We start from the raw sequence: 23920 nt of genomic DNA, 5'->3' as shown, positions 1-23920 counted from the left end.
ACAAAAGAAGAATCTGCGAGGACACCACAACCAACGAGACGGTCTTCAAAATCATGCACACGGCACCTCACCTCTCCACACCACAATGTTACGAATCGCAAAAGGACCGAACACCACGTAGCACCCCCAGCTTTGTGCCAAACACAATTTCATAACAAAAGGTTTTTGGGCTAGATCGCGTTATTTATAAATGTGTCGTAACCCTCCACCACCCGACACAGCCACACAGTAAAAAGTACCACATTTACAAAGGACAAACAGTTCACTACATTAGCCCACCGGTGTTGAGTGAATCAACATCATTTAAAAATTTGAGTACAACAAACACAATTTTTGTTGGGTCTAAAACTCATCCAGCGCTGTGCACAGCTCTCATTGAGCCCAGGTAAACCCCACGCGTTGCACAGAGATCCCCACAGCACAAGGCGTCTTCCCCAACACAGCGGCGGCACAGAGACCTGCAAGCGACGTCTGCAACTTCAACAACGACTGCTGCCCCCGTCGCGGCTTTTATGAAGCGCCTTCCAGTGACGTCACCACTCACACCCGCTCGCTCTCATTGTGCGATCGAGTGATTATCTCTTTGATTGGTCCCGTTCATCCAGTTTCCCGGCTATTTTACAAGGGAAGTCTGAGCACTGCGGCAACAACATCCACAGGCAATTCACTGGGAGGCGCGTGCCAAGCGGCCCCAGCATTGTCATCAAGTGGGCTCTTGATGGAGGGAGTGGAGGAGTTTGCAGGGGGACGAATTGAATTAAATCTACATGGTCACTGGCAGCCGACACCACAACCCCCTGCTGTGATAATTGTACGTAAATGAGATGCCCGCGTTTTCACTTCAGGATTTGACTGATATGTCCCCATGTACGTGGGTCTGCCGTTGTATCATGGTTTTCTTACTGGATGTCTAATGCAGAGGCCTTCTGTTTGAACTCGAGCGGCAATTGAACCACTGCCCACCCAGCATTGCAAAGATGTGCATCACAGGTATTTTATCAGCATGTTTCGCCAGCAGTGGCTGAACCACTATTTTCCAGCAGTAGCTTTGACCAAGTAATTACAAGCATGTATATTGTTGCTAACACCTCCTGTGTCTCAGAGCGGGGAATATGACCTGAGATTATTCAAACTGATCATTTTTGAACGACTCACACTCTTCATTGAGCGCAGTTTAATCGTGATTGGTGCAGTTTGGGGCCGTCCATAAATGACGTCACACGATTTTTGACGATTTTTTACCCCCCCCGCCCATCGTCACACGGCGTCACAAAAAGTCAGACCCCCCCCCTCAAATATGACGTCACAAAGCTCTGCCCCCCCCCCAAAAAAAAAAACAGGCTTCAAATCACTTTAAAATATTGTCATTGTAGTGCGTATTTAATGTGCCGCTGCATTCTAATGTTGTAGAAGAAACATTTATTAAAAAGTATATTTAATTAAGTAGAACGTGTTGTCTATATTTATTAAAAGTTGCGCATTTTGATGTGACGTCACATTTCTCAAACACCCCCCCCCCCCTCGTCACACATCGTCACAAATGTCTGACCCCCCTCCCCCCTAGGTGTACGCGTTTCCCATCAGGCGCTCGGATTCCGTCACGGGCGTCAAGACTCGTATTCTTAGGTTTTTTTCAGTAAAGTCACGTACGTAAAAAAATAAAAATTAAAAAAATAAAAATAAAATAAAAATCACGACGCAACACAAGACGGAGGCTTGTGTTGCCTCCGAAACGTCGTGATTTTTATTTTAAAATTTAAAAAAGTAAAATAAAAATAGAATAAAAATCACGACGTTTCGGAGGCAACACATGACGGAGGCTTGTGTTGCCTCCGAAACGTCGTGATTTTTATTTAATTTTTATTTTACTTTTAATAATTTTAATTTTTTACCTACGTGACTTTACCGAAAAAACCTAAGAATGTGAATCCTTGCAGTCACGAAAGCTTCAAATCTAGAGTCAAGGCTCGTGTCGCCCCCGTGTGGCTGAGAATGAGGAGATGTCCCGGATTGCTCGTTGCTTGGCAAGAGGTTTTTTTTATAACGCATTTGACTGCAAGTTTTGTGGTTAATGTAAGCATGATTCCTTGCAAAAGGTGTCAGTTTTGTTGCCGGAAAAATCCTATTAGTATGTTTTGGTACTGGCAAGAGAGGTCCCATGATGTGGCTGCTCACCCCGAGCTCTCATTACTCTGGTAGTGCGTTGTCTATGAACTGTGCGCCTTTTGGCGTCATCTGGTCGAACACCATATGAGACTAGGCTCTAGGGACAGCTTTCTCTGGTGTGGACCAATCAGTTTCAAAGACAATGCATAAATGATCAGAGTATTGTTTTTTGTTTGCATTTGACTGCAAGTATTGTGGTTAATGTAAGCATGATTCCTTGCAAAAGGTGTCAGTTTTGTTGCCAGAAAAGAGGGGAAAACCCCTATTAGTAACATCATTGGTGTTTAATATTTTTCTTTAATATAATCGGGTTATATTATGGGCATTGTGTTTGACGCAATCCACATTGTCTTAAATTATAAGTTTTAATAATCTCAGTTCATATTCCCTGGTCTGACATGCAGAAGGTGTAAGGTAAAGATGCAGCCTTGTAACGACCTGGTCAAGCCACCGCTGGCAAAACAAAGTGATCAAATACTGGATGGTGTGCATCGTTACAATGCTGAGTGGGAATTCATTCATCAAACTCTGCAGCTATGGCAGCTATGGCTGCAGAGTTTGGTAGTACATGTTGTTTATGTCGTTTATTGTGAAAATTCGGTCACAGTTCCTATGATTACTGTTTCATTGCTTTTATGGCTTTATTTTGGTGATTTTCGAAACGTTTTTTGGTTTGGCCATGTCTGTTTGTTGTAGTACGGAGTTAGACTGATGGCCTTAATCTAAGTTGTCTTGTGGTTGTTGTTGTTGTTTGACTTGCATCCCACTGGGATTTTTGCACAGTGTTGGTGTACGGTGCTTTTTCTGCAATATTTTTCTCTCTTTTCTTGGATTTTCTGTTTGCACTTAGTCACTTTAAGATGTTTTCTTGTTCATGTTTTTGTTTTTTGTTTGTTGCGGTTGCACCCGATTCAAGTGCCGAATGGCTCACAGGGCTATACCTAATAAGTGAACTTGAACTTGGGAGATCAAACCGAAGACCTCTGCAGCATTACACATCCAGTGAGCAAACCATGACACCACGGCAGGCCCACGTGCATACTTCAGTCTCAATCAAATTCTGAAGTGAAAACGGGGGCATCTCATTTAATTGTAATTTTAGTCACTGCAGAAGTAAGCCTCGGCAAGGTAAGGTAAAAGTGTAAAAAGCAACGAGCCTACATTTACCCTACCTTTTACCTTACCACAATACAATCACTCTACCCTACCTTTTACCCTTTAGCAGGTAAGGTAAAAGGTAAAAAGCAACGAGCCTACCTTTTACCCTACCCTTGACCCTTACCCCTTGGCATGTCGACACATTTACCCTTTATCTTTACTCTTTTACCCGGTAAAAAGGGTACAATTACCTTACCTTGCCGAGGCCTACTGCAGAGGCCGTGGTCTTGGCTGCGAGTGACGACGTAGATTGATTTAAACTGAATTCGTCTTCGTGCAAACTCCTCCACTCCTCTCTCCATCAAGCGTCTGCTTGATAACAATGGCGGGGCCGCGTGGCACGCGCCTCCAAGTTAATTATCTGTTGACGTTGTTGCTGCTGCTGCTGTGCTCACGCATCATGGACTTTCCTTGTAAATTAAAACTGGCTAAACGGGACCAAATCAAATAAACTCATCACTCGATCGCACAATGAGAGCGAGCAGGTGTGAGTGGTGACGTCACTGGACGCGCTTTATAAAAGCCGCGACGGGGGCAGCAGCAGCAGTTGTTCAAGTTGCAGACGTCGCTTGCAGGTCTCTGTGCCGCCGCTGTGTTGGGGAAGACGCCTTGTGCTGTGGGGGATCTCTGTGCAACGCGTGGGGTTTACTTGGGTTCGATGAGAGCAGTGCGCAGCGCTGGCTGAGGGTTTAGACCCAACAAATTGTGTTTGGAACAAAGCTGGGTGGTGCTACGTGCTGATGTTCGGTCTTCTTCTTGGTTCTTTCGGTAAAGTCACGTAGAATGGAAATAATAAAATAATACAAATAAAACCTAATAAAATAATTCTCACGACGTTTCGATGGAGAGCAGGTCTGTCGAGAAGACGGAGTCTGAAATGACATTACACGGACAATGAAATGACATTTCAGACTGTCTACTCGACAGACCTGATCTCCACCTGAGGACGGCTGCTTGCGTTGTGGCCGAAACGTCGTGAGAATTATTTTATTGTTTTATTTTTATTATGTCATTCTACGTGACTTTACCGAAAGAACCAAGAAGATGAATCCCTGCAGTCACGAAAGCTTTAAATCGAGATGTTCAGTCGTTTTGCGGTTCGTCACATTGTGGTGTGTAGAGTGAGGTGCCGTGTGCATGATTTGAAGACTGCGACGTGGGCAGCTTCCGTTGTTATTGAAGTTGCAGACGTCGCCTTCAGGTTTCTGCGTGCGGCTACCGCTGCTGCTGTTGGGGGAAGATGCTTTGTGGAGTGGGGATCTCTACAACGCGTGGGTTTTATCTGGGTTCGGCGAGAACAGTTCCCTGGCTGAGGGTCAGGCCATACGGGACAAATTGGTGGTTTTGTGGTTGCCGTGTTTAATCATCTTCACGGGAGTGACGTCCGTCTCGCTCTGTCCTCTGCAGATTCCTCTTTCGTACCGACTCGACCACGTGCATCTCTTCTGCCAAGATGAGTGACCTCCATGCAGCCACCCTGAAGCTCCTGGCCACCTTCCATGAGCTCGCCCACGACAACGCTGTCAAAGATTGTCTGAAGAAGGAAAAGTTCAGGAGCTTCCTCAAGGGGGATAAGGGCAAGAGTCTGATCCAGGTGAGGACGTGGCTTTTGATATTCGCATGGACGAGTCCCTCTGTTAATCGTCATATCTTGAGTCTCCGGTTTCATCTTTTTGACCTTGTATCTTCGAATCTCCGTTCTGCATAAAGTTATAAGTTTGATTGCGTAAATGTGTATCTATCGTTTCAATCTTACACGGACAATTAGTAATGTTTGTGCCGTAACCAAAACGTGACAATTTCTACAGCACACATGTTATGGAGCGCAAACTCAAAACATTTAAAATTAGTTTTTTGCTGTCGCTTGCAGTCGGCTTCATCAGGCGATAGCTATAATTGTAAGTCTGCCTGGTTAAGGTCTGAGAGGGGTAAAAGTGGTGGCATCACTATGGGCCTATCTGAACCAGGTGGCTTAATGTTGTCTAAATTGCAATGCACCATGTTTAACGAGAATGCAGTACCCCCTTTTTAAATCATTTATATTAAGTTTGCGTGCTTGCTTAGGACCGTGCAAATCTTACGGTCGTTTTTTAACCCACTTCCCGTGATCCAATCGAGCTGACATTTTGCACACAGACTCGTTGTGCGTGACAATTTATTTTCGTGAAAATTTTTCCAAAATTCTACACTGTTTAGGGAAATGTTTTTTAAATATTTAATTACCAATTGCTTAATGGTGGCAGACAATCATCTGAACCATAGGTGGCAGCCATCTCAAGCCAGAGGACGAGCGGACTCGAGCCGCCACGCATATAAAGGATTTGTAGTGAAAAACTTTGTTTTTACGGGTTAAAATTTTATGGCTTTGCTTGGGCCGTTTAATCAACACGCAGAAGAATATGCACATGTTTATCCGAGAATATGCAATATATTGGCTGCGCACCGTTAATCAACTTTCAATGAAATGATCTGCATTGGCATTTGAAATTAAACCGGATGTGCGATTTGATTTTTTTGCTGTAGATTTCGCCCATGGTTCTGTCTTTGCCAGTCTGTTACCTCGGTTCATTGTTTTCTCGTAACTCTTGCTGTCGTGATTCCATTCAGAATCCCGTGGATGGGTTCGTGGTGAGCCGCATCCTGAGGGACCTTGGCGATGACAAAGATGGGCACGTCGACTTCCTCGAGTTCGTGATCACCATCGCGGCCTTGAAATTCTGCTGCCACCCCAACTTCCGAGCGCACCACGAGCGGCATGGCAGGAGCCACGCGCTGACCGCATTCAAAGTGTAACGCGGCTGTTTGAAATGATACGGATACTGTGAAATAAACATTTGATCGCATAAACGTGGCGTGCTTGTGACTTGGTACTTTGGTTATAGAAAGTTCTGCAGTGGTTACGCATGCACTGTCCTTTGCAATGTCCACAATTGGCGGCTACCAGGATAAGTCTGGCGATATGAAATCCCAGAAATCCGTTTCCCTGGTTGTGGTTTCATAACTGGAATGCCGAATCAAGTTGACCAAATCTATTCGACGTAGGATAGGGTGCCCTATTGTATACGTGATTGCGTTGACAAGATCTATGCGCAATATCAACAGCACGTATCTAAATATGACCAAGATGGTTATCTGTTTTTACAACCTTAACATTACTATAATCGTAAAGGCTCCATTCCCACGACTGGCATCATAACTGCAACCAACGTGTGCTGTGGATGGTGGCATGAGGGCTGGTTTTCAGCCACATTTGGACCGTTCCGAGTCTGAAATGGGAGGGGGGGGAGTAGAAATGAGATTGGTTGCACTTTTTTTTCAGGGTCTCGGCACTTTCATTTCAATATAACTAGTTTTTCATATTAGCAGACTTTAAACAACTTTGCCCAAGTCCCCAGAAAGCCCGGTGTTCTGCGTGTTTCCCGCGAACATGCCAAGTATGAAATCAAGTAAATGGTTGGACACTTGTGAATTTGTTTAGAGATTACCTCTGAGATGTTGGTGCATGTCCTTGTTTTGCGTTGTGGGAATGACTGAAGTTCAGGTCTGCTGCGTTCATACCGAATTCCTTGAATCCCCCAGGACTGAACTTTACCATAGTTTGTGTAACGCCTACTGAAACGGTGTACATGACACGACGTCTCAATTGTAATGCAAGGCCTAAAAATAAACTAAATGTAGTTGAACAAAATTACAATAAAGGAAACTATAAACTAAAGGTAATTCTAACACTTGAAAGTTCTTTTGAGAGCTGCTCTCACGCTGTTGAAATTGCGGTTGGGCCAAGGAATGCATCAAGTATATTTTACTCATGACGGTTCAATTAAATAATTACAACAGTTGTAATGTGGTGTGCATGCAATTATTCCATTAATATACTTGCAAATACAATTGAGTTTGGTAAGACTTTATTCCGAATAAAACCAATGTATACTGATAATATTTAAGAAATACAAAACCAATATATACAAAGACAATCTGCGTCTCAAACCTCTCGGGTACTTCCAGACCTAGTAGAAAGTTGAAGTTTGGTACATGGGTAGTTTTAAGACAATAGGAAACATCTAAAAATCCGAGATTTTTCATTTTAAGGCCCCCAAATCTCGATTTGAAGTGCCCTAAAACATGTTTGTGCGTGTCATACAGAAACTTTTAAATATAATATTGTGGGTTTTTTTGTTTCGGAGCGTTAAACAGCAAATAAAATGAACGGGAGAACCATTGTCCAATCTTTCATTGCTTTTGAGATCTTTCAGATTCAAGAGGTTTTGAACGAAAAAAATATGCATTTATGATGTTCAAATCTGATTAATTAAAACATCGTAGAAGATATGCGCTTACCTTCAGAGTATTAAGTTCATTCATTTTTGAGTAGTTAGTGTCTGATCGTAGATAAAAATTGTCAAAAAATCATTTGAGGTTAATTATTATACTCTGGTTCTTTGAGTAAAGTCACGTAGATAGAATTTGTTTATTAAAAAAAACACGGCGTTTCGGTCGCAACACAAGAGTCCGTCATCAGGTTCATTATTATATTTATTGAAAACCTTTTCCTAGCAAAGGCAGGCTTTATGAACTCGTGATATAAAACCTTCTGCCAAGCTAAATATTAATCGGGGCTCTGTTCTTTTCTCAGCCACGCGGGGGCAACACGAGTCTTGCCGCCTGTGACGGCATCCCAGCGTCTAAGGGGCCGTCCATAAATGACGTCACGCACCTAGCAGCGGGGGGGGTCTGACGATGTGTGACAAGGGGGGGGGGGGTGAGAAATGTGACGTCACATCAAAATGCGCAACTTTAAATAAATATAGACAACACGTTCTACTTAATTAAATAGACTTTTTGATAAATGTTTTCTCCTACAACATCAGAGTGCAGCGCCACATTAAATACGCACTACAATTACAATAGTTTAAAGCGATTTGAAGCATGTTTTATTTTTGAGGGGAGGGGGCAGAACTTTGTGACGTCATATTTGAGGGGGGTCTGACTTTTTGTGACGCCGTGTGACGAAGGGGGGGGGGGGAGGTCAAAAATCGTCCAAAATCGCGTGACGTCATTTATGGACGGCCCTAACTCCACCAATCACGATCACGCTGCCCTCAATTATGGTCGTTCGTAGTTCTAATAGGGGCACGTTGTTCTCATCGTTGAACGCAGTTTGACGCAGTCCGCATTATCATCAATTATCTGTTACGATAACCTCAGTTCATATCACCTGCTCCGATATACAGGAGGTGGCAACATGTTGGTCAAGCGACAGCTGTCAAAACATACTGTGGTGTCCCTATACTCTTTGGTTCTTTCGGTAAAGTCATGTAGGTAGAACAAATATATGAGAAAAAATATTTAAAACATTTTTTTTACCTACGTCACTTTACCGGAAAAACCAAAGAGTATGGATTCCTGCAGTCACGAAAGCTTCTAATCGAGATTGTGGTGGACCTCTTTAAAATGCTGGGTGGGCATTGGTTCATCTGCCGCTCGGGGAACTCAACCCGAAGACCTCTGCATTACACATCCAGCGAGCAAACCTTGACACCACGGCAGATCCACGTATATAACACATTCCTGCGGAGGGAGCTGGTAGGAACGTTGGGTTGCTCGGTCAATGGCCTGCAGGGTCAACGGCGGCGTGGTGTATTCCGCAAATAGGCCCGACTGTGAGGGCGGGCGCAAGCCGGCGTGAGTAGGTGAAACGTTGAGTTTTATAAGGGCACCACGGGGTGACCAGCCCCTCCCCACCCAGCCCCACCCCTCCCACCCCCCCACCCAGCCCCACCCTCCCTACCCAGTCCTCCCCACCCTCCCCACCCAGCCCCTCCCCACCCTCCCCACCCAGCCCCTCCCCACCCTCCCCACCCAGCCCCTCCCCACCCTCCCCACCCAGCCCCTCCCCACCTTCCCCTCCCCACCCAGCCCCTCCCCACCCTCCCCTCCCCACCCAGCCCCACCCTCCCCACTCCACCCAGCCCTTCCCTGCACGACGGACGGACGGACACAATCATCTCCTGTGGGCTGGTGTAACCAGGAGGTTCCTACCAGTATATATGTACATATCAGTGAAATCATGAAGTGAAAACGCGGGCATCTCATTTACGTACAATTATCACAGCAGGGGGTTGTGGTGTCGGCTGCCAGTGACCATGTAGCTTTCAATTAATTCGTCTCCGTGCAAACTCCTCCACTCCCTCCATCAAGAGCCCGCTTGATGACAATGCTGGGGCCGCTTGGCACGCGCCTCCCAGTGAATTGCCTGTGGATGTTGTTGCCGCTGTGCTCAGACTTCCCTTGTAAAATAGCCGGGAAACTGGATGAACGGGACCAATCAAAGAGATAATCACTCGATCGCACAATGAGAGCGAGCACGTGTGAGTGGTGACGTCACTGGACGCGCTTCATAAAAGCCGCGACGGGGGGCACCAGTCGTTGTTCAAGTTGCAGACGTCGCTTGCAGGTCTCTGTGCCGCCGCTGTGTTGGGGAAGACGCCACGTGCTGTGGGGATCTCTGTGCAACGTGTGGGGTTTACCTGGGTTCGATGAGAGCAGTGCGCAGCGCTGGCTGAGGTTTAGACCCAACAAATTGTGTTTGTTGTACTCAAATTTTAAATTATGCTGATTCACTCAAAACCGGTGGGCTAAAGTGGTGAACTGTTTGTCCTTCGTAAACGTGGTACTTCTTAAATCCTTTATATTAAGTTCGCTTGCTTGCTTAGGACCGTGCAAATCTTTCGGTCGTTATTTAACCCACTTCCCGTGATCCAATCGAGCTGACATTTTCCACACAGACTCGTTGTGCGTGACAATTAATGTTCGTCAAATTTTTTTCCCCCAAAATTTTACATTTTTGGACAAAAATATTATATTTAATTACCAGTTGCTTAATGGTGCAATGTAATCATCTGACTCGTTGGTGACAAGGACGAGAGGACTCTAGCCGCCACGCATATAAAGGATTTATAGTGAAAAACTTTGTTTTTACTGGTTATACTTATTACAGTTTGGCTGTCGGGTGGTGGAGGGTTATAACACATTTATAAATAACGCGATCTAAACCAAAAACCGTTATTATGAAAGTGTTTGGAGCAAAGCTGGGGGTGCTACGTGGTGTTCGGTCGTTTTGCGATTCGTCACATTGTGGTGTGGTGAGGTGCCGTGTGCATGATTTGAAGACCGTCTCGTTGTCTGTCGTGTCCTCGCAGATTCCTCTTGCGTACCGACTCGACCGCGCATCTCCTCTGCCAAGATGAGCGACCTGCATGCAGCCACGCTGAAGCTCCTGTCCACCTTCAATGAGCTCGCCTGCGACAACGCTGTCAAAGGTTGTCTGAAGAAGGAAAAGTTTAGGAGCTTCCTGAAAGGGGATGAGGGCAAGAGTCTGATCCAGGTGAGACGCAGATTTCATTTTCACATAGAAGAGTCCATCCATTTATCTCATTTTTGTTTATTTATTTGGCATCATACCTTTCCAATCTCCCCTTTCTGACCATGTACGCATACAGTCCACTGCTCCAAATGGGGGTCTTTCTCACACTTTTTGGTTTGACACAAATGTCGCCGTTATTAGCAGGTGTGAGCTTAACTTTGGCGCATACAAGGTGGGTTAAAAGCGTGTCGTAGAACCGTGGCATTCCTGCCTGAGTCATCTCCCTATGGCCTATAACGCCGGCTGTTCATGCAGTCGCCTGTCCCAGCTGATCCCATGCCTTGCTTCAAGGTCGAGCACATTATCATCTCGACCCATTTAGTTAACACTGCTTTTTGGAGGAAAGGTGTGTCCAAGCATACTCGTGGCACATACTCATTATCTTTGCACACTACAGCGATGTGTATCCAATGTTCATAGCCTCTGGTTTCGGCAGGCATGTGGTGCAACTTCGGACCGTTTTCAGTAATGCTGTTTTGAGTTTCATGCTAAATTTTCATCCCCTCATGGCAAATATTGCATCTTCCACACACAAAGATAATCCTGTCCTACTCTGTAGTTTTGGGTAATTCAATTGTGCCAAATCCCGTGTTTTTAATCTCGCGTGCACTTTTTTTATCCGCCATTTGCCTGAAGTATGCGTTTGTGGATGGTGCGAGGTGCATTGCGATACGTTTCTAAATGCCCTGGGCTTCTCTGCGTGTGCCACCGTTGTGAGCCTCCCTTGCACCAGTTTTACTTGCTAAATATTTTGCCGATGTTCTGCAATCTGTCGCCTAAATCCAGGCGAACTCCTTGTCTCCTCTTGCTTGTTATGCTTCCATTCAGAATCCCGTGGATGGGTTCGTGGTGAGCCGCATCCTCCGGGACCTTGGCGATGACAAAGATGGGCAAGTCGACTTCCTCGAGTTCGTGATCACCGTCGCGGCCTTGAAATTCTGCTGCCACCCCAACTTCCAAGCGCACCACGAGCGGCATGGCAGGAGCCACGCGCTGACCGCATTCAAAGAGTAACGCGGCTGTTTGAATGATACGGATGTTGTGAAATAAATCTCGTGGTTGCATAAACGTGCCGTGTTGGACTGTGCTCTGGGTATGGAAACTACCATGGTGGTTTCGCTGCGCTATATTAGCAATGGGGTTGATTTTAGTCTAACACGTAGATCGCGTGATTTATTCGTGTGTCGTAACCCTCCACCACCCGACACGGCCAAACGGTAAAAAAAATGTGTCGCGTTTACAAAAGACAAATAGTTTACTACTTTAGTCCACCGGTGTGTTTTGAAGACTGCATCAACATTTACAATTTTTAAGTCCGACGTTTCGCTGGTCATTACATCCAGCAGCATCGGGACAATTTGCCAGAATATCGAGGCCCTCCACGTGATCCCGGTCGTAAATAGAGCAGCATGGTGACGATCTTTTAACTCCATCTGGTGCAGCGATTTGAGGGGTTGATCTACTCTGGTTCCACGAATGCGTACAGTCCCATAGCTCTGCGGATTTATTCCAAGCAGTTGCGTTGGAGGCAGTCTCGTTGTTCAGCAAGTGCCAGGAGCGTTTTGCCGCTTTACAATTAATGGTCTTTCAAGGCAAAATGAGAACTGGAAGAGTCACGGGGAGTAAGGGTTTGATACGAGCAACGGGTGAAGCCGAGAGATCTTTACAAGGTTTACAATGTATCTCGGCAAGAAACGTCTGAAAATATACTACCAACATTCCTGTGGAGGGAACTGGTAGGAACGTTGGGTTGCTATGTCAATGGCCAGGGTCAACGGCGGCGTGGTGTATTCCGCAAATATGGCCGACTGAGGGCGGGCACAAGCCGGCGTGAGTAGGTTAAACGTTGAGATTTATAAGGGCACCACGGGGTGACCAGCCCCACCCCACCCAGCCCCTCCCCTTTCCACACAGCCCCACCCCTCCCATTTTGGATGCACGACGGACGGACACAATAATCCCCTGTGGGCTGGTGGAACCAGGTGGTTCCTCCCAGTATAAGTTGTCTCCATTGTGTTTTATTACAGAACGGGTGAGATGACATTCAACATTTACAATCCAATTGGCAACTATCATGGAGAGGAACATGTTCGCAGGCTCAGACTTGTTCGGCCATCTTGCTATGGGAGGGATATCCTGTCATGACCAGCAATTTGCATGATTGTACCACAACCATAGGCAACGAAACGCATGAAAATACCAGCATAATATACACGCAAAATGGTGTATTATGAGGTAGACAGAAAAAGATCGCAAGTATCCCCAGCAAGCTTTACGAGTCAAGATAACGTCACTCTTCTTTGTTCGGCGTGATGTTTAATGTTTCATTCCGTGTGCTCGGAGTTTATTAAGGATCTCAAACTCAGTTTAAGAAGAACCCAGCAAGTGGAGCAAACAACACATGCCCCCTATCGCCATTGTTTGCAGAGGTTCGTGGTGCAAAAAGTCACGTAGAAGGGAAGTAATAAAATAATAAAAATAAAACATAATAAAATTATTCTCACGTTTCGGCCACAACGCAAGCAGCCGTCCTCAGGTAAAAACCAGGTCCGTCGAGGCGACGGACCTGGTCGAGGAGACGGACCTGGTTTTCACCTGAGGACGGCTGCTTGCGTTGTGGCCGAAACGTCGTGAAAATTTCATTTTATGTTTTATTTGTATTATTTCCCTTCTACGTGACTTTACCGAAAGAACCAAGAATATGAATCCCCGCAGTCACGAAAGCTTTAAATCGAAAAATAAAACCATCCAATTTACGCAATTGATGTGGAAAGCCCAACGACGTGATCTGTCTTCTCACAAATTAGTTTAAGAAATAGTAGTAGGTTTTTACCCTTTAAACTGGTACAAAACTGACACCTTTATACAAAGCATCATGTTTGCAATAACCGCAACACAAGCAGCCAAAATGCCAACAAAAAGAAACAACTCTGATAATGATAATGATATGCACTGTCCTTGAAGTTGATTGGTCCACACCCGAGACAGCTTTTCTTAGAGCCTAGTCTCCATTGGTGTTGGACCAGATGACGCCAAAAGGCGTAGAACTCAAAAACAGCACACTATCAGAGTATTTAGAGCTCGGGGTAAGCTTCTTTTTGTTTGCATTTTGACTGCTTGTGTTGTGGTTATTGCAAACATGATGCCTTGTATAAAGGTGTCAGTTTTTGTACCAGTTTAAAGGGTAAAAACCTACTACTATATTTGCCACTGGTAAAAGAGGTCTCATAGTGTAGTTTAAGAAAGTTTAGGCGCATCCACAACTCGACAAGACGATGTGATGGTACGGAAACTGCGACTTTGGTATCAGTCAGTGTCTTAAGATACATCTGTGAGTCGGCATAAAAGTTCAAATGTACAGTAGGCGGTGAAGTTGCTGTTTGTAATCTCAATTGAGTAATATGCAGGTAATATTTCAGCATTTGGATGTTTGGCCAATATCGGTTACACTTCTTTTTTTTAGCTATGGGAGGAAACTGGAGAAACTGGAGGAAAATCATGCTGAACAGGGGGAGAACAAATACACTCCTTGCAGAAAGATGCCTGAGATGGGAACTGAAACCACGCTAATCTTGCTGTGAGGCACAGGTGTTACCACTGCCTAACTCTACCACCATACAAGTATACAAGCCAGAGGCTAGTTCAGCTTCTGATGTGAAATGTAGTGTTTGTTTTATGCATAAAGACCAATATACACTAGACATTTCCATTGCAGTCAATGGCGATGCAATCACATTGCACGGTTTGCACCCGATTCGCTTCCAACAATTGCAAGAATTCCAGGTGAAATGCTTTACCACTGAGGGCGATGCATGCGAGTGCAATATTGTCGCAAAAGATAGAAACACATGCATACGTACATACACAGAAACAAATATTCCCCTTGTAGTCTTCAACAATCTGTTGGGGAACAAGCTAAAGCTGTTAGGGAGTACCGATGATGACCAGAATACGACACGAGGGGGTGGTTTGGCTCGCACCAAACATGGCCATGTGATGTTTACACACTACACCAGGTACTCATTAAATGGTGATTTGATCTAGTGGAGGCCCATAACCCGTTCAGATATTCATCACTGATATTTGGTCTGTGAGCAGGAATCAACCTCATTCGCCGGGGTTCATAGTGCAGTGCGTTAACCACTACACCTACCGCTCCCCACATACACACAACATGCAAACACATACGTACGTTGACTCATGCATACACGCATATTGCACATGCACACAGCAACACGCGTACACGTATGGAGTGTGACTGCATGAAACCGCATCGCGACCATTTTTACACTGTAATAACGTTGCAATACTGTCGAAAGTAATGCGAACGAAAGTGCTCCATAGGATTGCAATCCATCAGGTGCACAGAAATTGCACGGTGTATTACATTAGGTACGGAAGTCAATGACAAGATTCAAATAAGCCGCTCTTGCACACGGGACCATCTTGGTCTTACACGTTCTCACCTGGATCAACGGATAAACTTAAATCATTCATAACAGTGGGTAGGACATGTCACTAGATGATTGATGGTAGGTAGATGAGTGCGTAGAGGGGAGTTGAGCAATACAAGAGGGGAAGATGAAGACGGGGGCGAGTTCACGGAGGATCTTAAAAGTCAGTGAGAGCGATCGTGAAATTGATCTGGTATCGGATTGGAATATATATACACAGACATAATTTCAACCGTGATGATGGTTACAAACTGAGTAACCATTGGAAAGATGTGATTAACCATGCAAAAAAGATTTAACTACACTTATTTGGACCATCTTATTTGACAGACAACTATTACAGGTTATTGATAGACAGCCAGTTTTGTTTTACCAGGTTTAGTTTTTTCTTTTTTCAAACTTTTGTTATGTAGGCTAGGCGTAGTCACAAACCGCACCTCTCCATAACAAAGGCTCAGTCTTTTGTTATGCAGTCTATTCTTAGTCTTAACCCTCACCTTACCATATTAATAAAAAGTGTGCCGTACTTGGCCCTTCCCCTCTTCAACCATTATATATACGGAGTGGTAGCTCTTGTAATCTCTCATTTACTTGATACAGCTGTCGTGGCTGTGACGGTTCCACCTGAAGACGGAAACATGTGTTGCCTCCGAAACGTCGTGATTTTTATTTTATTTTACTTTTATTAATTTTAATTTTTTACCTACGTGACTTTACCGAAAAAACCTAAGAATATTGGGAGACAGTCGAACGGCGGGAGCGTAGAAGCCACTTGGTTCCGTTTACGGGTGCCGACGACAGCTGTGGAATCTTCCACGACTCAGGGCCGATGGAGGCTTGTGCAGCACGCCGATGTCAGTGGCTGGACAGTCCACCGTGTTTGGTGAAGGTTGCATCACGGTCGAGATTATTAACCAGCGATGAGGGAGTCTGTACGAACCACAAGGCAGACACACACGCACACGCCGGAACAAGCGCACCGTTAATTCACAACGAGCTGTCGAGCCCAGTTCACCATCCTTGTGTAATAAGAGCCTATGTCAGATTCACGTGGTGATCGGCTTTGCCGGTCCCGCTTTACAGCCAATGGGGGGAGAGCCTGGGAGCATGGCCGCGGCGTGATCACGGGATGTCAGCTAGGTGATTGGTTTCGTTGGTCTTGGCCTCAGCCAATGGGAAGACAAGTCGGGGGCGTGGTCCCGGGAGTTGATGGGGGATCTGGAACATTCGGCGCAGGCTATTGAGGATTGGCTGGAGTGTACCACGTGACCCAGGCATTAAATAAGGGGAGAGAGGAGAGACACGGGGTCAGACACGGAACTAAGAGAGGGAGAGGCCACGCGCGAGTGGGGCTCCGGGTGCCACGTGGTGGTGGGTCTCTGGTGACTGACTGCCCGCTTCCCGTTGCCTGCCAGCAACGGGGAGTGTTTGTGAACTGCAAAGGAAGTGAAATAAAAGGACCGATTCTACAAGCCGTCTCCAGCGTGTCATAACACTTGTTATGCAATAAGTGTAGCAGCACCGGGAGTGGGAGTCAAACCGTTGCCTCCTCACCACCGCCCTCCTGGTTGTACTGGACGAGCGACTCAGCCCAGACATCGGGGACCTTCAGTGCCGGTCGCGGCTGCCGGCAGAAGCAGCAGTAGAGAACTCCTGTGGGAGACACGGCACGTTAATACTGGTAGGAACCTCCTGGTTACACCAGCCCACAGGGGATTATTGTGTCCGTCCGTCCGTCGTGCATCCAAAAATAGGAGGGGTGGGGCTGGATGGAGAGGGGAGGGTGGGGAAGGGCTGGGTGGGGAGGGTGGGGAGGGGAGGGTGGAGAGGGGTGGGGCTGGGTGGGGAGGGGCTGGGTGGGGAGGGGCTGGGTGGGGAGGGTGGGGCTGGGTGCTTGGTGGGAGGGGTGAGGCTGGGTGGGGAGGGGCTGGTCACCCCGTGGTGCCCTTATAAAACTCAACGTTTAACCTACTCACGCCGGCTTGTGCCCGCCCTCACAGTCGGGCATATTTGCGGAATACACCACGCTGCCGTTGACCCTGGCCATTGACCGAGCAACCAACGTTCCTACCAGCTCCCTCACCAGGAATGTGTTTCAGCAGTCGCTCACCGGGTGGGCCTTTATGACGTTGCTCAAATTCAACAAACGTGCGAACGTGTCAATTGAAACTGTCATCGTGCTGCTTGTTGCTGACCGTTTTGACGTGCGGGTCTGTGCTCAGCAACTTTGTATATCGTTTATTGTTAAATTTAAAACACAGTTCCTATGATTACTGTTGTTACATTGTTTTTACAGCTTTATTTTGGTGATTCGAAAACATATGGTTAATCTAAGTTGACTTATGGTTGTTGTTGGCTTGCACCACATTGTGATGTTTTGCACACAGCGTTTTAATAAAAAAGAAATTGGGAATATTTGATGGTTTATTCCAGGATGTTTCTGTTGCGCGTCGTTGCTTTTGGATGTTCTGTGTTCATATTTAGTTTGTTGCGGTTGCACCCGACTTAAGAGCCGCATGGCTCACAGGGCTATACCTAATAAATGAAACTTGAACTGTGTATTTATTCTAGATTTGAAGCTTTCGTGACTGCAAGGATTCATATTCTTAGGTTTTTTCGGTAAAGTCACGTAGGTAAAACATTTAAATTAATAAAAGTAAAATAAAAAATAAAATGAAAACCACGACGTTTCGGAGGCAACACAAGCTCCCGTCTTCAGGTGTAACCGTCACAGCACGATAGCTGTATCAAGTGAGAGAAATTCAAAGAAAACAGTCCTTGTATATATATACTGGTTGAGGGTGGGAGGAGCCAAGGTAGGCACCTGGATATTATTGTTGTGAGGTTTGGTGCGGCTGAAGCACGCTGCTAGGAATGAGCCTTTGTTGTGTAAACTAGGTGCGGCTGCTGTAAAGGTGCGTGTAAATGGGACTGAGCCCTTTGTTATGTAGAGGTGATGCGGCTGAAATCGCTGCCAGGACCGTGTAAGCTAGTTTATTTTATTTTACGTACAATATATATTTAAAATAATAATAACAATAAAAGTTTTCAGCCGAACAGAATTGGCCCTCACCAAGCAGCAGCAGAGTGAGGATCGGAAACACAATGGCGGCCACGCCGTCGAATCCGAGGCCCACCGACCCAGCGGGGGTCACGCAACCCGAGCCCTTGAGTAGGCCCAAGCAGTGGCAGGCACGCACGGTGATTTGTCTCGCCTCTCCGAGTCCCTCCCGGTCCCTCAGCAGCACCGAGAGCTGGTGCACCCCGGGCAGGGGGCCCCTGCCTGAAGGGGTCACACGTGCCTGCAATCGTGCGTTCGTGGCTTGATAGAGGAAAGGGGGGCACGGGTGGGATGGTGGGGTGGGGGGGCGTGCAATGGTGGCAGTAGAGGTATAAGTAGAAGCAATGGCAGGGGTAGCAGCAACATGGTGATACAAATTTTTTAGTATCTTTGAATAAATGACTAGCACTGTAATAATAAACTTTGTATGTCTATGGGGTTTACATGCCTCATACCCATATTGCCTTCTCATTGACCCCAACATGGCCATTATGAACTCCCTGATAAAGTCATGGAGTATACTGAACCCCAAGGGTTGAATGATAACGAGTTTTTATATATATGTAGTAGGTTCGAATTAGGTGCACACACACGCAGCTTGGAGGCAACACTATTTATTAAACGGTAAGTAATATAACACTGTACATAAGGTGGTGAGCACCTTCCTCAACTCACTAACACTCTGGAACACGACACAGACTGGACCAGGCAGGCAACGGCCTGCCTGGCCCAGGACGATGACTCGGGACTTGACGACCGATGATGTCTTCACTTTGGAGTACAGTACAACAGCCTCGCTCTGCGTTCACACCACGCTTATATCTCGTTTGGCGTGGCTGGCTCCGCCCCGGCGTGGCTGGCTCTCTTCAGGCCACGCCTCCCTTCCCAGGACACGCCTCACTTCCCCCACCTCTGGGAAGGTCCGGATCCCTCCAGCACGTGACCCCCCAGGCACCCCCTTGGGGCCCCCAGCCCTCGTACAGGCCGACACAGTAGTGACCATTCTATGTCACTACATCACCCCCCCCCTGTATAAACACACAGCCGTCCCCGGCTGTAACACAACTGTGAAAAATCGAAAAGGTGTGCCTCCGAAGCAGCAACATCAATAAATGACTGGCGACCGATAAGAAATACAATCACGTAATATATACAGAATCGACGACGGTAAAAGGGAACCGCACAGAAAACGGGGAATTAACAACAAATATACATGAAAACTGGCTAACCCACTTACGCTCCAGCACAGCCCCCCCCCCCCCCCCATTAGAATCACGCATGCAATGACAGTCACCCGTTAGCACCCCCCCCGCCTTTCCGACGTGGCGTCACAACCAGTAGCACGCGTCGGCCATATCGGGGGGGGAATTTCCATGTTACCACCCCACCGCCTTTCCGACGCGGCGTCACAACCAGTAGCACGCGTCGGCCATATCGGGGGGATTTTAACCCAGTCTCTCTCCAAGACTCGCATCGCAGCATATAGCTGTACCAACCGAGCTGAGACGACCCAGTCTCTCACTCACTGCACAACATGCACCCTAACAACTGAGGGATACAGTCTCAACGTAACAGGACAACTCCACCTGAACCTTACGAATCTCCAGCCCACTGTTTCAACGCGCCTCGGAGGGTCTCAACCTCCGAGCCGTAAGGTCAAGCTGTCAGCCATAGCATGACGGGACCACACTCCCCGAGCCATGTGAGCGCACAGCCCACAAGGCTAGACAAGCCACAGAGTGTCTCGATCTCCGGGCTGTCAGGTCAAGCCGTCAGACACAGCATGACGGGACCACACTCCCCGAGCCATGTGAGCGCACAGCCCACAAGGCTAGACAAGCCACAGAATGTCTCGATCTCCGGGCTGTCAGGTCAAGCCGTCAGACACAGCATGACGGGACCACACTCCCCGAGCCATGTGAGCGCACAGCCCACTAGGCTAGACAAGCCACGGAGTGTTTCAATCTCCGGGCTGTCAGGTCAAGCCGTCAGCCATAGCATGACGGGACCACACTCTCCGAGCCATGTGAGCGCACAGCCCACTAGGCTAGACATGCCACGGAGTGTTTCAATCTCCGGGCTGTCAGGTCAAGCCGTCAGCCATTGCATGACGGGACCACACTCTCCGAGCCCTGTGAGCGCACAGCCCACTAGGCTAGACATACCACGGAGTGTTTCAATCTCCGGGCTGTCAGGTCAAGCCGTCAGCCATAGCATGACGGGACCACAACGTTCATGTTAGACACGCAACACTCACTGGGCCATCCTGGTCAGGACCTGCGCCCCAAGATAGGTGACAGCCAGCAGCACAATTCCAAATCCCTGGCAGCATGTCACCATCGCAATTTAACACCATCACAACACATACAATTTGAATTATGATCCCCCACAGAACTGATCCAATGCCGAACAGGTACGCACAATTTGTGACGATCCCGAATATTCAATGGTCACAACAATACACCTCACATCCCGTATCCGTACACATCATCTCCGAGACTCGCATTGCAGCATGCAGCTGTACCAACCGAGTGGAGAGAGCAACGCAATTTGACGGCAATTAACGGAAACGCACCCCCGATCCACGTAGAACACAAGGAGCATTCCCGCACAAAAGACATCATCTGTGCAACAACGGACAGGAACCAACCAGTGAGTTTGAAACAAACCGAACCTGTCATTTCAAAATCCCCTTCAACATTAACCATGGGACTCAGGGCATTCGAATTTTGAGAGCAAAAAAAAAACTAGACACAAACGTCCAAAATCGCCGAATTGATTAATACAGTATATGCAGTATACGAAGTTCGTACAGTCAATCATTTGGCGCAATGCTCCATCCAGTCCCCACATGGCAACACACACAATCAATACTCCAGACAATCCATACATAGTAAATAATCACAAGCAAGTACCCAACATTCCATACCCTGTTAACAATTCCAAGCAAAGCTCCATACAGTCTGTACCTTGGCAACAATGACGATCAAAGTTTCTTACAGTTACACGTGACAATCACGAGCGAAACTCCATACAGTATACACAATAACAATGGCGATTTCGCAACAAAACGATGTAACAACACGAGTCGTTAACACGGCAACCTACAGCATATCAACGGAGCTCGGGACACCAACAACGAATTAATCATTAACTACACCCAGAAGATACCGATCTCGACGCCGTATTTAACAACGCCGTTACAAGCAGACACCCGCATGGAAGCCGCGTCAATTTATCACGCACACAACTGGACAAACACGCTCCGCAAACCAGCGAGTTAAAAAAAAACACCCGCGATCGCAACCCGGCACACGCAAGATGGGTGAAGTTATTATTATTTTTCTTGAGGCCGGGTGCTTGTCATGTCACGACTCGCCTGGCAAACTGTGAATAGTGGAGGGCGGCAAGGTGGAGCACTGGGACACCCCGAAGAATCTTGCATGGTGAACACGGCCTGCTCTTGCGAACCCCCATCCACAAGACGGGGCGCCACCTGCACGTGTGGAACTCCCCCTCCGCAGGCGTTGATGTCGGCGGGAGCGGCGCTTTGGCGGGAACAGCGCCCCGACTCGCCGCCGAAATGGCGGGCCCACCGCGTGGCCCGCATGCCCGGGCCTCCCCCGCCAGCTCCGTTCCCGATGGTGGCGAAGCAGCAGTGCGATGCAAGTCCCACCGCTCCGCGTGCAGCGCCATCTCTCTCTCTCTCTGTCACCGGGGCTGCCATCCCCGGGGCTGTCCGAAGGATGGTCGTCACACCGTCCCCGTCGTACGAAGGCGTCCAGGTGAGTTTTATATTTGTTTTTCGTGTGCCCATTTTACTTCCCTAGGATAACACCTAGCAATACTTATTTTTCCACAACTTCTGACGCCAAATGTAGTAGGTTCGAATTAGGTGCACACACACGCAGCTTTGAGGCAACACTATTTATTAAACGGTAAGTAATATAACACTGTACATAAGGTGGTGAGCACCTTCCTCAACTCACTAACACTCTAGAACACGACACAGACTGGACCAGGCAGGCAACGGCCTGCCTGGCCCAGGACGACGACTCGGGACTTGACGACCGATGATGTCTTCACTTTGGAGTACAGTACAACAGCCTCGCTCTGCGTTCACACCACGCTTATATCTCGTTTGGCGTGGCTGGCTCCGCCCCGGCGTGGCTGGCTCTCTCCAGGCCACGCCTCCCTTCCCAGGACACGCCTCACTTCCCCCACCTCTGGGAAGGTCCGGATCCCTCCAGCACGTGACCCCCCAGGCACCCCCTTGGGGCCCCCAGCCCTCGTACAGGCCGACACAGTAGTGACCATTCTATGTCACTACATATATATAGAGTGTGCCCTCCTTTACGCAAGGGCATCACAAGAGTGATTTACATGCAGTACATGACTTGCATCAAGCGAACTCTAGCCTTTCTCCAGTCACCTTCGCAGTGGCTTTTGGCTGGCCATCGAACAAAGACGGTCACCACATTGCGCGCTTTCAGATGCGCTTCTTCGGCCGTTTGGAACGCTCTCCCATCTGATATTAGGAAGCCACTGGAGCTATGCACTTTTAAATATAGATTGAAAACTAGAACTGCTTTTTATGTTTTGCTTGTCCTTCTCCCCCCCCCCACATCTGATTAGCATGGTTGGATACGTACGGTGCGAACGAAGTTCCACATACATACATAACACCTCATATCAAACATTTGAATAGCCTACGACGTTTCGATTGCAACACAAGCAATCATCATCAGGTATAAATGAAATGACAACAAAAAATTCTAACCAAAAAAACTATATCACCAAGATATCTGTCTGCTTATATGTCTGTCTATAGTTTTTCTGGTTAGAATTTTTTGTTGCTATTTCATTTATACCTGATGATGATTGCTTGTGTTGCGATTGAAACGTCGTATGCTATTATTTAATTTATTATTTTATCTTTATACATGACTTTACCGAAAGAACCAAGAGTAATTCCTGCAGTCACGAAAGCTCCAAAATTAAAATTAAGATTTGAATAGCTACTAACAGTGGCAGCTATACTTGTCTGGCACACGGGGACTCAGCACCGACCTGCATGCGAGCATTGGTCTGCCGGTAGGGGTCAATTAGTGCTTCGTGAAATCCCAGTCGAATATTTTCAGTATCAAGATGGCAAATTTGGACTGTGACACCGGCACACGATGATCTACTAATTTCAAATTGTCACGAGATTGTGAGCATCCGCGATGAAGTGGGTGGCATGTGTTGTTCGGGCAATATGCCACAGTATTAACCAAAATTGCTGGCCTTTTTGAAATCGAAAACCTCTGCAATGAATGATGAATGTGCTAACAATTGGGCTGTGTCACTGCCATAATAACGATTGTTTAAAAATGTGTAATTAGATATCTTTAGGGAGAAATCACAACCGTTTGCTGCGTCAAATATGTCTTCGTGCTCTCTAACTCAGGTCACGCACTCTCGAAAATATTTTTCAAATGTGAAATACTTTTGCCGATTTTGGCACGTGGCTCATCCTTTCATGACATTGGTTCTTGAGGTTTACGTGAAATGACGAACACGAATCTTTCAATAAAAATGGCAGTGTGTCATGAACGAAAACAATCAATTTTATGACAATGATAAAACAAACATTTGAATTCAGCTCACTGTCAAAAT

General features: G+C 46.9%; 3 protein-coding genes across 5 annotated transcripts in view; 2 read left to right on the top strand and 1 right to left on the bottom strand.

The window, feature by feature from the left end:
- The first annotated feature begins 3868 nt into the window (after positions 1-3868).
- On the top strand, positions 3869-6150 carry LOC144951604 (protein S100-A1-like). The gene is made up of 3 exons (XM_078881887.1): positions 3869-3899; positions 4732-4918; positions 5932-6150. Exons 2-3 carry the CDS (start codon positions 4778-4780, stop codon positions 6115-6117), a joined length of 327 nt encoding a protein of 108 aa, XP_078738013.1. The 5' UTR covers positions 3869-3899; positions 4732-4777; the 3' UTR covers positions 6118-6150.
- Positions 6151-10567: 4417 nt separating this feature from the next.
- Positions 10568-11761, top strand: LOC144951765 (protein S100-A1-like). Its single transcript, XM_078882128.1, has 2 exons — positions 10568-10708; positions 11576-11761. Exons 1-2 carry the CDS (start codon positions 10568-10570, stop codon positions 11759-11761), a joined length of 327 nt encoding a protein of 108 aa, XP_078738254.1.
- A 1282-nt stretch (positions 11762-13043) lies between these two features.
- LOC144951728 (cadherin-13-like) overlaps positions 13044-23920 on the bottom strand; it is a 54410-nt gene continuing 43533 nt past the window's right edge. For 2 of the 3 annotated variants that reach the window (XM_078882062.1, XM_078882063.1), the window contains exons 13-15: positions 18275-18523; positions 16742-16854; positions 13044-16131 (exon numbers count right to left, since the gene is read on the bottom strand). In XM_078882062.1, the coding sequence (XP_078738188.1) occupies positions 16057-16131; positions 16742-16854; positions 18275-18523 (437 nt within the window). In that variant the 3' untranslated portion in view covers positions 13044-16056. The remainder of the gene's footprint in view (positions 16132-16741; positions 16855-18274; positions 18524-23920) is intronic. The other variant, XM_078882064.1, reaches the window with a different exon arrangement.

This window comes from Lampetra fluviatilis, chromosome 63 (genome assembly GCF_964198595.1).
Source record: "Lampetra fluviatilis chromosome 63, kcLamFluv1.1, whole genome shotgun sequence".
In the NCBI taxonomy this organism is placed as follows: domain Eukaryota; kingdom Metazoa; phylum Chordata; class Hyperoartia; order Petromyzontiformes; family Petromyzontidae; genus Lampetra; species Lampetra fluviatilis.
The sequence above is the reverse complement of the archived record's forward strand: the minus strand, read 5'-3'. Positions and strand labels throughout refer to the sequence as shown.